We start from the raw sequence: 13,761 nt of genomic DNA, 5'->3' as shown, positions 1-13,761 counted from the left end.
TAAAATAACTCTCATCCAAGGTCCCCCAGCTATGGAAAGGGCGGAGTCGGGACTTGAACCCCTGTCTCAGACACCTGTGTTAGTCTGCTCAGGCTGCTGTAACCAGTGCCACAGGCCAGGTGGCTTCTACCATAGACATTTACTTCTCACCAGTCTGGAAGCTGAGAAGTCTGAGGTCAAGGCGCCCTCAGATTCGGTTCCTGCTGAGAGCCCAGGTCCTGGCTGCTCGCTCACTGTGTCCTCCCAGGGCCTCCTCCCCTTTGTGTTCAGCAAGCTTTCCTGTTTCGTCTTCTAAGGTCACTAATCCCGTCTCGAGGGCCACACCCTCATGATCTCATGGAAACCAGATGACCTTCCAGGGCCCCATCTCCACGTACCAGCCCGTGGAGAGGGGGGACTTCAACACAGGAGCTTGGCAGGGACACAGGTCAGCCCAGAGCAACACCTGTGTTTTTAGTACTGCCTCCTAGAGTTGGAGGTTTCAGACTGGAAGAAAGTTTAAACGGATGGTCTTGGTCTTCTGCTTTCCTTTCACGAGGCCCCTGAGACCCTGTCTTTCATCATGTGCTGTGATTCTTAACCCCCCTCTGAGAAGCATGAGCACCCTCCTCCCCACTACTCCCTTCTTGTGTTGGGTCTGGGGGATGGGGGGCAGGGCTGGCTGTTCTTTCCTATGTTTTGAGCAATTTTCTGGCCGGTGAGAAATATGCGTGGTTGGGGTTTGACACTGATTGCCCAGATGTGACATGAGGCCGGAAGACGTCAAAGCTGTCAAAAACCAGACTTTCAGCTGCTGACGTTCTTGGCCTTCTCCAGGAGAGTGGTTAGTGTGGAAATGGGTTTTCACATCACAGACGCTCAGAGCCTGACTGGGAACGTGCAAGGCATGCCAGGCGTCGGTGTGACCCGGTCCCCAGTGGAGTCAGGTGAGCCGGCCTGCACGCATGCCCACATCTGCAGGTGCCTGCGTGGGAATGAACACAGCTGTCCCTCATTTCAGCAATTAAAATGCCAGAACAGCCCTGCTGCTCTTCGCGGAGACATTTGGGTTTTGGTTTTCCTTTTCTTTTCTCTTTTGGAAGCAGGTCCATAAACCCAACAGGGTGGAGGGATGCCCAATGTGGAGGGTGTGTGGGGGGGAGGGCGGGGGCACAGGACAAAAGGAACATAGGTAAGAGAATGTGGAAGGAGAGAGGACCGATGATTTTCCAGCACACTTCGCAGTCAGTTGTGATGGGTCTTTGTGCCAGAAGGTCTGTGCCAGGTCCAGTAGAATTTTTTAACTTGGGATAACAGGGATAGTAATAGCGTCAATCAACCTCACGGTGGTTGGGAGGACAAGATGGTGCTAAACGCGTCACGAGGGCAGGGTCTAGTGCGTAAATACGTTAACCATTATGGCGCCTATCCTTGTGAAATGGTAGTGATAATAGAGTGATAAATGATGGGCAAGTACCACATGTGAGAGCACAGGGCAGTGTGGTGACTCGCCGCACGGACTGTGTTGTGTAAAGACCCCTCCGGCAGTTCGGATGCAGTGAGCTCACTTTGAACAAGAGAGGTCCAGGACAGGCTCCTCCAAGAATGTGCTGGACTTGGAGTCTGGGTGAGGCTGGGTTCTTACAAGGAGCCAGCTGTTTGTCCTTTCCGCAGAGAAAAGAACGAGAGGAAATGACTCTCTCCGTTCTCCGTTCTACTCAAGCCAAACGGTAATAAACTCTGATGGACTGTCCAAGTCCAGGTTCAAAGCCGAAATCAGCGTCCCCACGTCCCCGCGGCCAGCCCTGGCCTTCTTTCCAGTGGTAGGGTTAGTACATGATCGTGAGTACCCGGAGGTCCTCTTGGTTTAAACTCTCTATGGGGTATCGATGCGGTTTTTAATCCTGTCCCCGGCCTCAATGCTGATGGGGCTGCCGTTTGGCAGTGGGGACACACCTGGGTCTGAGGTTTGGGTTTGGTGAGCTCTCCAAAGACCGTGTCTTCAGTGGGGTGTGAGCACAAGGCAGAGTGCCGGGGGAGTACAGAGGCGGGGCCCGGAATTATTTGGGGAAAGTGATAATTGGAGGATGTTGAAATCTGGAGGATGAGCAGGTTTGGGTCAGTCGGGATATAACCTCCTTGCCACAGTTGTCTCCAGGCCTTCCCACCCCTCCTCCTCCCCAGGAAGCATTTTTTTTCTCTGCCTTAATGAATGCTCAGAGGCGAGGTTTCCGGAAGCCTGAGATGGGTTATCTGCAGCTGGCCTGAGGCAGGAAACTCACATTTTCCTTCTCTCTCCAACCACGCCGCTTCTGTTCTTGTTGGGAGGGAGGCGGCGTGGAGGAAACCCCAGAGATTTTCAAGGAAAGAGGTTCCAAGAACTGCGCTTGGTCTTTGACGGGTCTGAGTTGAAACGCCCTTCTCCTGAGTCATTTGGCTGCCTGAGCCCCTCCATGCCCCGAAGGGAAACGCATCTCAGGTTTTCCCATCTCTGTGAGGGAGTCTCTTGGTTGGGTCGTGGGACCCGCGGCCGCTGGGGGGAAGCGCTGGGACGAGCTGGGGAGGAGCCGAGTCTGGATGCGGCCCACAGGCTGGCAGAGTCTGAGGCGAGGCTCCCGGAGGTGATGACGATAGCAGACATTTGTGTCGGGTTTAGTGTGTGCCAGGCTCGATTCTGAATGCTTTCAATATGGCCGTTCTTCTAGAACTCCCCACAGCTCTCTGAGGCAGGTCCTGTATCCCTGTCTTACGGATGAGGACATAGAGGCACAGCGAGCCAGGACAACATGCCCAGAGTCACAGAGCTGGTCATTAACCACACTGGGATTTGAACCCGGGCCTCCCGTGTTCTTAAACACTGAGCAAGCAGGCTACAAGAGGAATGCAGAGCCTGCATCGTCCAGATCTAGGCCTGACGTCCCTGGGTATAGGACATAGATTCACTACCAGATCCTGAGGTAGGCGAGGCATTGTTTTCTGAGGACCCTGCTTTGGGAGGGCTTAAGGTGGATTCTCTTTTCAGCCCAGATGGTTCTGCCCGAGTATATGTGTTGTCCCTGTGTCTGTTCTGGCTGATACACACCCTTGACTTTGGGGGCGGGAAGAGTAGTGAGAGGGAAGTGACAAATCGGAAACCTCTGGGGCTGGCCCCTGTGGTGGCGGTTGGCCCGTACGGTGTTTTGAGTCTCCCCTGAAAATCCAGGACTCTTTGGAAAGTTCACATGGGGTAACACTGGAAGTGTAGTCTGGCCTGGAACTGGTCAGCGGGAGCCAAGGCCTGGCTGCTGGCTTTCAGGGGGTGCACTGCAGGCCCCCCATTGACGCCCGCCCGCGTCCTCCACCCCTCTTACCCACCTGCCCCTGTGAGCATGCGGGGTACCACGGGCTGACTTTGAGGTCGGCCTCATTTTGGATGAGGATCTACATATATGGCCCCGGGCAAGGCTGTGAGCATCAGCCTCCTCTCATCTGCGAGATGAGGATAAATTCCTACCACAGGGACATTGGAGAATTAGCAGTGCTGCATGCCAGCTTCCTAGCATCGTGCCTGTGACGTGGTTAGAAGGTCAGGGGCACGGGGCTGGCTTAGTCGGTAGAGCGTGTGACTTTTGATCTCGGGGTTGTAAGGTTAGGCCCCACAATGGGTATAGAGATTACATTTAAAAAAAAAAAAAAAAAAGGAAGGCCCATGGAAGCTCTTTGTTGGTTGTCTCCAACCAACATCTTTTTTTACTGTCCCCACTCCCCCCTTAGGGTGCAGGAAAGCAAGAGGTATGGGAGTCCTCGCATTTTACATGAGTCGTGGACACCACCTCCAGTGGGTCCCAGTAAAATGGACCCAAAGAGGAAAGCAGCATCTGCATGTAAGTGCTTAAAGATGCTGCCCCCTTAAAATAATGTTCTGTTGCAGAAATGAGGGAGGTGATCTTCAGGGGAGTCTGCAGTCAGGTTGGGGTTCAGGTTGGAGGGGTACTGACCAGCTACCATATTGGGAACAAGGCCTGGATCACGAGGAGGTCGGGTTGGATCCTGCCAAGATGCTAGGTTGGGGGGCCTGAGTATTGAGGCAGCCCCTAGTTAGTTGCCAGATGACACGGAAATATCGAACAGCTCCTCCGGCCGTCCTGACGGATGCTGGGAACCACGAGCCCCATGACGCCTGTCTCTGAACCACGGCCTTCTCCCCTGGGATTTGGCTGCTCTGGGTCTTTCCCCATGTGCCAGGGAGATGGTGGCTCGTACCCGAGGTGGTTTCTCTCTGTCCTCTGGGCCGCTCCTGTGCCACCTGCCCCCTTGGGGTCCCCGTGGACCCGCCACCAGCCAGAATCCGGCTCTGGCCTGGTCTTGTTTACTCTTCAAGCTCACAGAAGTGGGAAGTTGAGTTGACAAGACAGTGAGGGGCGAGATGGCGGGTCTGTGTAATAACAGGAAATCTTGTCATCTGGGGTGATGTCTCGCCCAGTCAGCCTGGGAGGGGAGAAAGGGTGAGATAATACAGACCAGTGTGTGGTTCCCCATTTTTTCCCTATTGTGGCCTTTCTGGCTTCTGACTGAACATCGTGCCCTGTTCCCTTTTGGGTTGGGTCCGCATGAGCGTCCTTTGCCATTACTCCCGGGTCCCCACTTCCTCCTTCCAGCTCAGGCTACTGCTGCGGGTGGTTAGCGGCAGGACTCTGTTTGCACACAAGGCCTGACCTGGAAGCCCCATACGTGACACAGGCGAACTGGAGCCCCGTGAGCCAGGACGTCCCCTCCACCTTTGTCAAGCCACCTTTTCCCCCAAGTTCGCACCCACCTTCCCCTCTTTGTTACTCTTCGTTCATTCAGTAAGGTCTGGCCCCCGAGGCCAGCCCCCTTCATGAGTTTCACCGGGGTCCCTCCTGCCAGGCTTGGGAATGGGCTGGTCCGGCCGTACTCCGAAGGACATGCAGAGAAGCCGTTGGGTCAGGTTCTTGGGAACGTGGGCGTCCAGGTCTGCAGCCCTGGGCGGCGCGCACCTGCCCGGCTTCGTGTGCCTCAGGCCTGTTCTGGGAACTGCTCAGTTCAGGATGAACTCCTTTAACCCCTGCGGTAGTCCACAGAGTGGTGTCCTCGTTACCCCTGAACTCCGGCTGGGGAACGGGTACAAGGGACTGACCCGCTGACTTGCAGAGGTGATCGCTGACAGCGGGCTTCAGTCCCGGTCCTCATGCTCCACGAGGCCCTTCTCCTCTCTGTCCGTACTGACCTCTGAGGGTCGGTTTCCTTGTGGATAAGAGGTGGAGCTATTACCACGACCGGTGGCTTCGTTTGGCTTACAGGAGGAAGCACCTGCTGTGTTTGTTGTGGACCGCAGCGCCTGGCCCCTGGGCTCGGAAACCTTCAGTTTGGGGGAAAATCATCCTGCTCCATCCTGGGGAGCATTTACTGCTGATTCCTTATTCTTATCGATTTGTTCCAATAAGGAATTACATTCCTCTTTTCAGGGTAAATTCCCTGGGAGAGAGTGGAAAAAGGGGGAGAGGGGCTGCCAGAGTCTCAGCCCCCTGTGCCTTAGCCAGAACACGCAGCCTAGGGCTCGGAGGCAATGAGAGTTTTCACCTCTTTCGGATCTAGGGAACCACAAACCACAGGCTCGTTAAAATTCTGTTGTCATTCCTCCTGCTTTGCTCTCCTTTATGGTGCTTTACAAACTCTACTGGCGACGGTAGCAAGGAAGGTTAGAGGGTGAGTTGACTCTCTGTGAATTTAGGTCTGCGCACCTCTAACGCCTTGGTGCTCGTAGTGTCTGTTTTTGGAGAAGATGGGGCTCCTGTGCCTCATGAGACCGTGGCCCCGGGAGGAAGAAATCTCTGTCCAGGCCCTGTTCATCCCTTCCAGCAGCTAGCACGGTGTCTGACACGCAGCAGGTGTTCCGGAGACGGCTGTGATTCGGTGAAAGAATTCACGAAAGAATTCGTGAATCTCTAGTCTCTCTCAGTGGCTCTGGAGGAGAGCTACTGCCGAGTCCTCCCCTAAAGATGGTGTATCAAGACGGAGGGGTGGAAAATCCCTTTTTCTCTCCGTTCAGCTAAGATCAAGTTTTTCAGAAGTACTCTTTCCTTGTAAATCAAGTGCTAGCAGAATAAACACCGAGAATAGAAACAGGTTGGAGCTTGTGCAGTGACTCACCGGCAGTCTGCTCTCCCGTGGCTGGGCCAGCTCTGGCCGCCTCCCCACTTTTCTCTCGGAGTTGAATTCTCAGGCTGCCAGGCTGAGGTGGGTTCCCTGGGACCACGCGCCTCCTGACATTGCAACCTTGATGGATACTCCCTCCCAGAATTCCTTCTCGGCTGCAGGCTATTTGGTGGTAACCCTGGTGGTGGTTCTTGTTAATTAATTTTATGGGTTTTTTTTCATAGGATTCATGGGGTACAGAAATTTTAAATAAATAAGGAGTTATAATATAAAGAATCTTGGGGTGCATGGGTGGCTCAGTGGGTTGGGCCGCTGCCTTCGGCTCGGGTCGTGATCTCAGGGTCCTGGGATCGAGCCCCACGTTAGGCTCTCTGCTCAGCGGGGAGACTACTTCCCCCCTCTCTCCATGCCTGTCCCTCTGCCTACTTGTGATTTCTCTTTCTGTCAAATAAATAAATAAAATCTTTAAAAAAAAAAAGAAGAAGAAGAATCTCTCATACCCCGGAAACCCAGTTCTCATTCAACACCCCTCCCAAAGATAATTACTGGAACAGCAGCTTACTGGACATTCTTCCAGACATTCTTTATGCATAGGTAAGGAACATATATATATGGACAAGCAGCCGGGGGCACCCAGCAGTTTATAGGAGGTCCACAGACTGGGATCTCTCCTCCTAACTTCAGTGAATAAAGTTTGCTGACGTGATTTGTTGCCCTACTTAATTTCCAGTAACAGCTGCAACTTTCTCCAGCTCCTTACTTGGGGAGATGGAGAGGAGGGGACAAAACCCAGTGCATTTATATGTAATTTTTAAAATGCATACATGCTTCGTGTGTTTTCAAAATCAAGGTGCTGTCTATTTCAGTTCAAAGGGCCTGTTGGAAACCAAATCACATCGCTGTTCCAGAGCAATAAGTTCAGAGAACAGATGTGACACCTGAGTTAATTCGTATTCTGTAAATACATATTCTTATTTTTCTCTTACCTTTCCACAAGGAGGCATATTATATACACTTTTCAGCATCTTGCATTTTTTAAGACTTAATATAACCTAGATCTTTATGTAGAGTTCTTTTTTTTTTAACCATTGCATAAAATTCCGTTGTACGAATGAACCATCATTTTTTGTGATTACTTTATTGGTGCCCATTTATGTTGATTCCTATATTTTGCTGCAGCAAAAACTCTGTACATAGATGCAGTGACCTTGTCTAACACATAACATGCTCGGAAGTAGGACAGGTTTTGTAAGGGACAGAACTGCCTAGTGATTGGTCCCTCCCCTCCCCAGAACAACAGAACATTGACTCAGATTTTCCAGTGGGGTCTATTCTGTTCGGCTTCGTCTATATCACAAGACCTAGTGGACAGGGGTTTGAACTCGGGACTGAGGAAAGGACACACGTCTGGTTCTCTTACCATACCGGAGCAGAAGTAGTCCATTAATTAGGTTGAAAGTATAGAAGGCGGATTGTCGTGCAGATTCCTCTGTCTGGTTCCTCCTCAGTAAAGGGCTGAGGGTCTGCGTTCTCGGCTTGGTGGAAGCATTTCCGTGCTCCGCCGCTCAATCTTCATCGCCATCACCCGGCTCCTGGTATGGCTGCTTCTAGCTTCAGTCTTAGAAGCTTCAGTCTTTTTGAAGCTTCTAAGTTTGTCCTTGTCTTGCTTGTGTTGAGTTCCCTCCTTAACCTCTGCTCCTTTATCAGTCGGTCCCCCCACCCCCCCACCACAATCTTTGTCTTGTAACGCTCTGCAGCATTCTGGCCATGGCCATGGCTGGCGGCAGCCCTGGCGGGACGGGGAGATGCTGTACCTTCCCCTTGCTGTGGGTGCAGCCTTTCTGCCTCCCCTGACCCGTCAGGGACCGTGCTTCTCGGATTCCTCAGTCGGGTAGCGTGGTGATGCTCCCGAGCACTGCCGTGAAGAGTCCCTAGGCAGTAATCACCTGTTGACCGTGTTCAGCCTAATGAACAATGCTCACATTGACATGGGTCCCTCCTCCACGGTGCTCCAGGAGGGTTTCCCATAGCAGCTGAACTCGAAGGACTACCCTTCCCCTGGACCTCTTTCTCCTTCCACTTTACCCAGAGCATCTTCACGAGCAGTTTCCCAGCACAGATTGCTCGCGGACACCAATTCCATAGCCCGTTACTTGATCTCAAAGCCGTGTCCGTCCCTCAGCATCACGGGGACCCAAGAAGTGCTTGGGAAGCTCTGTTCGGGGTAGCCCGTTATTGTTAGGTCTTCTTTGTCCCCTCCTCGAGGAAGCTTGGCTTCCTCATCTGTGGTTTCAGGGCTTCCCAGTGGCCATGAAGACTTTTTCTGGGAGGTGCCTCTCTCTCCAGCAGTCAGAAGCAGCCTCCCTGACTTCCTGTTCGAAAGCCTGCACCTGGGGCTCCCCACTGGTTTCTCTTTTCTGCCCGGGAGACGCCTCTAGCCTCCAGGAGCCTTGATGAGTGACCAGCCCTTGGCCAGCTGACCGATGCAGGTTCCCCCGCCTTTTGTCAGAGAGGCCCACAACTGGGCGAGCTGCTGGGCTGTGTTTGTGGGGTGGCCTTCCAGGAGCCCCCCGTGATATTGGGTCTCAGAATGCAGTATCCGTCACATGCACGTTTTCGGTCGTGGGCCAAGGAAGGTGTTTTCCTAGCTCAGCACGTGTTTGCAGCTTTCCAGGGGTCTCTCTGGTATGAGAATGTGGACCACGGAGCTCTCTGTGTGTTTCTTCTGCAATCCTGTTGCGTCTGTGGTCTGCCCCTCATGATACCTCGCTGCGACTTCCTGTTTCTTCTCCAGCGACATGTGGGAACACATTGTTGGGGGGAGTTGTGATAGCCAGCAGGTGTTGTCAGAAGCCTGAGCATTTGCCCCTTCATGACCATGACTGGTGGGATGGTCAGTGACATCATTTGAAGCGGGGAAGAGCGTACCCGCCTAGGGAACGCCCCGGGTCTGGGGAATGAGTTATTCTTGTTTCTAGCTTTCTCACCTTGGTTGGATCCAATGAAAGAAAGAGCAGTGGGGCCAGTCCCCTGGTTGTCACAGGGAGAAGAGGGGCTGGTGCCAAGACCTATTCTATTTTAAAAAGTCATTTTAGGGGCGCCTGTGGGTTAAAGCCTCTACCTTCGGCTCAGGTCATGATCCCAGGGTCCTGGGATGGAGCCCCGCATCGGGCTCTCTGCTCAGCGGGGAGGCTGCTTCCCCCTCTCTCGCTGCCTGCCTCTCTGCCTACGTGTGATCTCTGTCTGTCAAATAAATAAATAAAATCTTAAAAAAAAAAAGTCATTTTAGCTCTTGAGATTCTGAAGTCATCTTGCGAGTGTGTTTGGGAGCCTCGAGACCTCCTGTGCTTACTTCCGGGTAGCTGGTGCCACCGCAGCGGCTGGCGTGTGAAGGACAGCGCCAGTAAATGTTTGTGGCTGGGTGAGTGGAATCCCTTTTCCCTGTTGTAGTCGCCTTCAAGGACTTCCTCAGTCCCTCAGGGAGGGGCAGCAAGACCGGCCCAGCCACGGCACTAAGCTGAATGCGCTGATGGATTTGGAGGAGAGACCGGGCGGGATTATGGGGAAAGATGTTGAATTTGCAGGAGGCCTGGGTTTGACTCTTGACTCTGCCACTGGCTGATTCTGAGCCTCCGTTTCTCTATCTGCATAGGAGGGATAATGATTACCTTCCTCTCACACATATTTTACAATCATGGGTTGAAGAATGTATGACAGATGTGTGTTAAAACATAAAGTCTACAAATATGGAGGATTCTAAAATTATGGTCTTTCTCCTCTTTGCTTTTTTTCCCCCCACCTCCACATGAAGCCAGGTGCCCTGGGCTTGCCTCTACCAACCCTATTAGAATGTCCAGTGGCTGGGTCGTGATCTCAGAGTCGTGAGATTGAGCCCCGTGTCGGGCTCTGTGCTGGGTGTGGAGCCTGCTGATGATTCATTCTCTCCCTCTCTGTCTGTCCCTCCGTCTGCTCACTCTCTCTCTTTCTCTAAAAAAAAAAAAAGGATCTTCTGTGGCTGCCTGGATCCCCCTGTAGGATTTCCATTGCCTGAATTCCCTGAGAACTCTTGGGTTACGAGAGCCTAGCACACTCCCTTCTTAGACCTGGCCTTGGTCCCTATGCCATTGGCGAGCACTCCATTGTCATCATGCATCTGTGAACAAGGCCCCGGGAGCTGTACTATCCAGGACCCCTTGACAGTGTTTCTCTCTCCCCAGGAGGCTGCTGAAGAGTGAACTGGGATCATTCATTACAGACTATTTCCAGGTAAGCTGCGTGTCTGAGTATCCGTCATTCTAGTGTACGTGGATGCATGTACCGTTCCTTCAGCGTCCAGAATCACGGTCACTGAGTCCCTAGTACGTGCAGGGCCAGTGTGGCCCCTCCCCTCCTATTATGGACATGATGGTCTTGGGCAGCAGCCCTCAGGCTTTTTAGCCTCACGACTCCTTTATGCTCTTAAAAATGACCACTTACTTGGGTTATCTCTGTCTTCACCCTATTGGAAATGAAACCTGAAAAACTTTAAAATATTTAATTCATTTAATATTTAATTTTTATTTATTTATTATTTATTTATTATTTTTATTTTTTATTTATTTTTTATTTTATTTTATTATTATTTATTTATTATTATTTATTTATTTATATGTATTTATAAATATATATTTATATATTATATATAATATATGTTATATTTATATATCTATATATTTTTATTTTATTATTGTTATTTTATTTACTTATTATTTAACTTAATATTTAATTCATTTAAATAATAGACCTATTACCCATTAGCCTAAACAGCATTTTTGTGAAAGGCAGCTTTTTCAGAATAAACTAACCGAAGAGCGGTGTTGTTTTAGGCTTGCGAATCTGCGCCATCTGGTCTCAGAGGGGAGAGCTGGATCCTGGTATCTGTCTCCCCTTCAGTTGTTGCGATACTGCCCGTCTTGTCGTCTCTGGAAAATTGCATGGTACACTCATGGAGGGTACAAGCAGAAGGGCAAATTGTGGCTTAGGGTAACTGAGGAAATCATTTTGACCATGTGGAAAAGGTCGGAGGATCTCCCGTGGGACCCCAGACCACCCTTTGAGAATTGTTGCTCTAGCGACCTTCCCTCGCCCCCCCCCCATGGATGGCATCTAAGTCACTGTAATTATAAGTACCTTTCAGCCAAGTTATTTCTGGTCGCTAAGCCTCCTGGTCTGTTCTGTTAATTGGATCAGGGGATCTGACGTTCCTCCTGCCCAAACCCTGTTGTTACGGGGCTATTGAATTCAAGTTTCCAGGCTCTGTTAGAGGACGAATACAAGTTGTTTTCCTGATTCTAACCACAGGCTCACGGGGGCAGGGGAGGGCATGGGGACAGACGCATTGTTTGACTGAGTAACTGGCTAGGTGACACTTCGGTGAAGTCCGAGTTCTCGCTTTTCACTTACTAGCTGAGTGGTCTCGGGCAAGGTGCCTTGTTTTCCCCATCTATAAAATGGGAATAAAAACACTAGAGGTCGTTGTATGGTTTACATGAAATAACACCTGCAAAGCACTCAGCACAGAGGGTGTGGGGAGAGAGGTGGGGGGACAGAGTGGGGAGGGAGTGGTCAAGATCATGCCCCCTAAATCCAGATTACCTGACTTCAGTGCCTGGCATAGCCACGTACTAGCTGTGTTACCTTGAGCAAGTTGCTTTACCTCTCTGTGTTTTAGTTTTCTGTTCTATAAAAATGGGTAATAGGACCAAACCTTATGAGGTTGTTGTGAGGACTAACTAGATTATTATTTCTCAAGTGTTCAGAACAGGGACGAGCACAGAGGAAGACAGAGTAATGTGGTCGTTAAATTTATACGTATGCATGTTTGTTATTCTAAGGTGTCATCCATCCCTTTTAATAGGAAAGTAACATAAAAACAGAAAACATTTTGGTTTCAGGTTGGTGATGTTATTCCATATCCAAGGAGAAAATACTTTTAAGACAGTTTAAAGAGGTTTTAGGTCTTAAAAACACAGGCATTCTCTTTTTTTATTTTTTTAACCAAGATTCTCCTTTTACAAGCTTCTACTTTTATGTGCACTTTTTTTTAAAAGATTTTATTTATTTATTTGACAGACAGAAATCACAAGTAGGCAGAGAGGCAGGCAGAGAGGGGGAGGAATCAGGCTCCCTGCTGAGCAGAGAGCCCGATGTGGGGCTCGATCCCAGGACCCTGAGACCATGACCTGAGCCGAAGGCAGAGGCTTAACCCACTGAGCCACCCAGGTGCCCCACTTTTTTTTTTTTTTTAAGATTTTTTATTTATTTGACAGAGAGAGAGAGAGCACAAGCAGGGAAAGCAGCCCAACATGGGACACGATCCCAGGACCCTGGGACCATGACCTGAGCCAAAGGCAGATACTTAACCCACTGAGCCACGCAGGCGCCCTTTATGTGCACTTTTAAAGAATGACAGATGTCAGTCCTTTTGTTTTTTGTTTTTTAAGATTTTATTTATTTATTTGACAGACAGAGATCACAAGTAGGCAGAGAAACAGGCAGAGAGAGAAAGGGAAGCAGGCTTTCCGATGAGCAGAGAGCCCGATGTGGGGCTTGATCCCAAGACCCTGAGATTATGACCTGAGCCGAAGGCAGAGGCTTAATCCACTGAGCCAACCAGGCGCCCCAGATGTCAGTCCTTTTGAAACACACACATGTACAAGCACGCACGTACACACAGAAAGCAGAAAATGGCCACTGTAAATCTGGACAAAGTAAGATGCTGCAGAAGCCTGGAATTCACTTGGCTCAGATGTCTCAGCTGCTGGAAAGCAAGCCGCTGTCCAGGGAGAGACAAACATAAAGATTAAGAAAGAGGTAATTAGTTACAAATGTGCATCATCTCGGTTGCCCTTGACTCAAAGGTCAGTCTTGTCCTCAGCCTCTCCTCTTGCCGTCTGTGGTGATTGATTTTTAAATCCATCTCCAGAAAAGTGGTTTTTCAATCAGTCCTGGAGGAACCTGCCAGCCTGGCCGCCTTCCTCGTTGACATTTAAAATAGACAGCATTTGGTGTGGTTTCAATTGGGTTTTAAATGTCAGTTGTCTTCTGGCATGGGGGGCTTACCCCTAGGATGGGTGGGGAAGGGCATTTGGGTGGGGACTTGTTTATCTGGGAAGCCATGAGGTTTTTGGGGGCGGTTAATGCTGCTTACAAAGTATGCCAGACACTTAACTAATAACCACACGTCATTTTTTTTTTTCTATCGAGAGCTTAATCAGACAAACTGCTTGGCAAATAGTGAGTCTCTGGGGGTGTGGGGTAGGAACTGGTTTTCACAGTTTTGAATCTGGGTTTTTCCTTAGTGTAAGGTGCTAGACTGGAGGGAAAGCTAGCCTGGGCGCTGTCTAGCTGTCTCTTTAAAGAGTAGGTTTGAAGTCTCCTGGAGGAGCAGAGCCCTTTATTAAAAGAGGTGTCTGGTTCCCCAGCCCCTGGAAAGTACCTGGCGTAGAGTAGATGCTCAGTAAAGTTTCTTGGGAGAGAGGGAGGGGTTGTCTACTGCAGGTAGATGATTTTAGATGGTGGAGACAGTGTTAAATAACACACGCCTTCGTGGCTGGGAAGTGTTGCCTCCCTTTTCCTTTAGTGCTG

General features: G+C 50.4%; 1 protein-coding gene across 2 annotated transcripts in view; it reads left to right on the top strand.

The window, feature by feature from the left end:
- The window catches only part of PRR5L (proline rich 5 like), a 69,403-nt gene that overhangs the window by 23,655 nt on the left and 31,987 nt on the right, over positions 1 to 13,761 (top strand). For both annotated transcript variants that reach the window (XM_080816429.1, XM_080816428.1), the window contains one exon: positions 10,353 to 10,401. In XM_080816429.1, coding sequence (XP_080672555.1) covers positions 10,353 to 10,401 — 49 coding nt within the window. The remainder of the gene's footprint in view (positions 1 to 10,352; positions 10,402 to 13,761) is intronic.

Source organism: Martes martes, assembly GCF_963455335.1.
Source record: "Martes martes genome assembly, chromosome: 10".
In the NCBI taxonomy this organism is placed as follows: domain Eukaryota; kingdom Metazoa; phylum Chordata; class Mammalia; order Carnivora; family Mustelidae; genus Martes; species Martes martes.
Note: the sequence above shows the minus strand (reverse complement) of the source record. Positions and strands in the feature narration are given on the sequence as shown.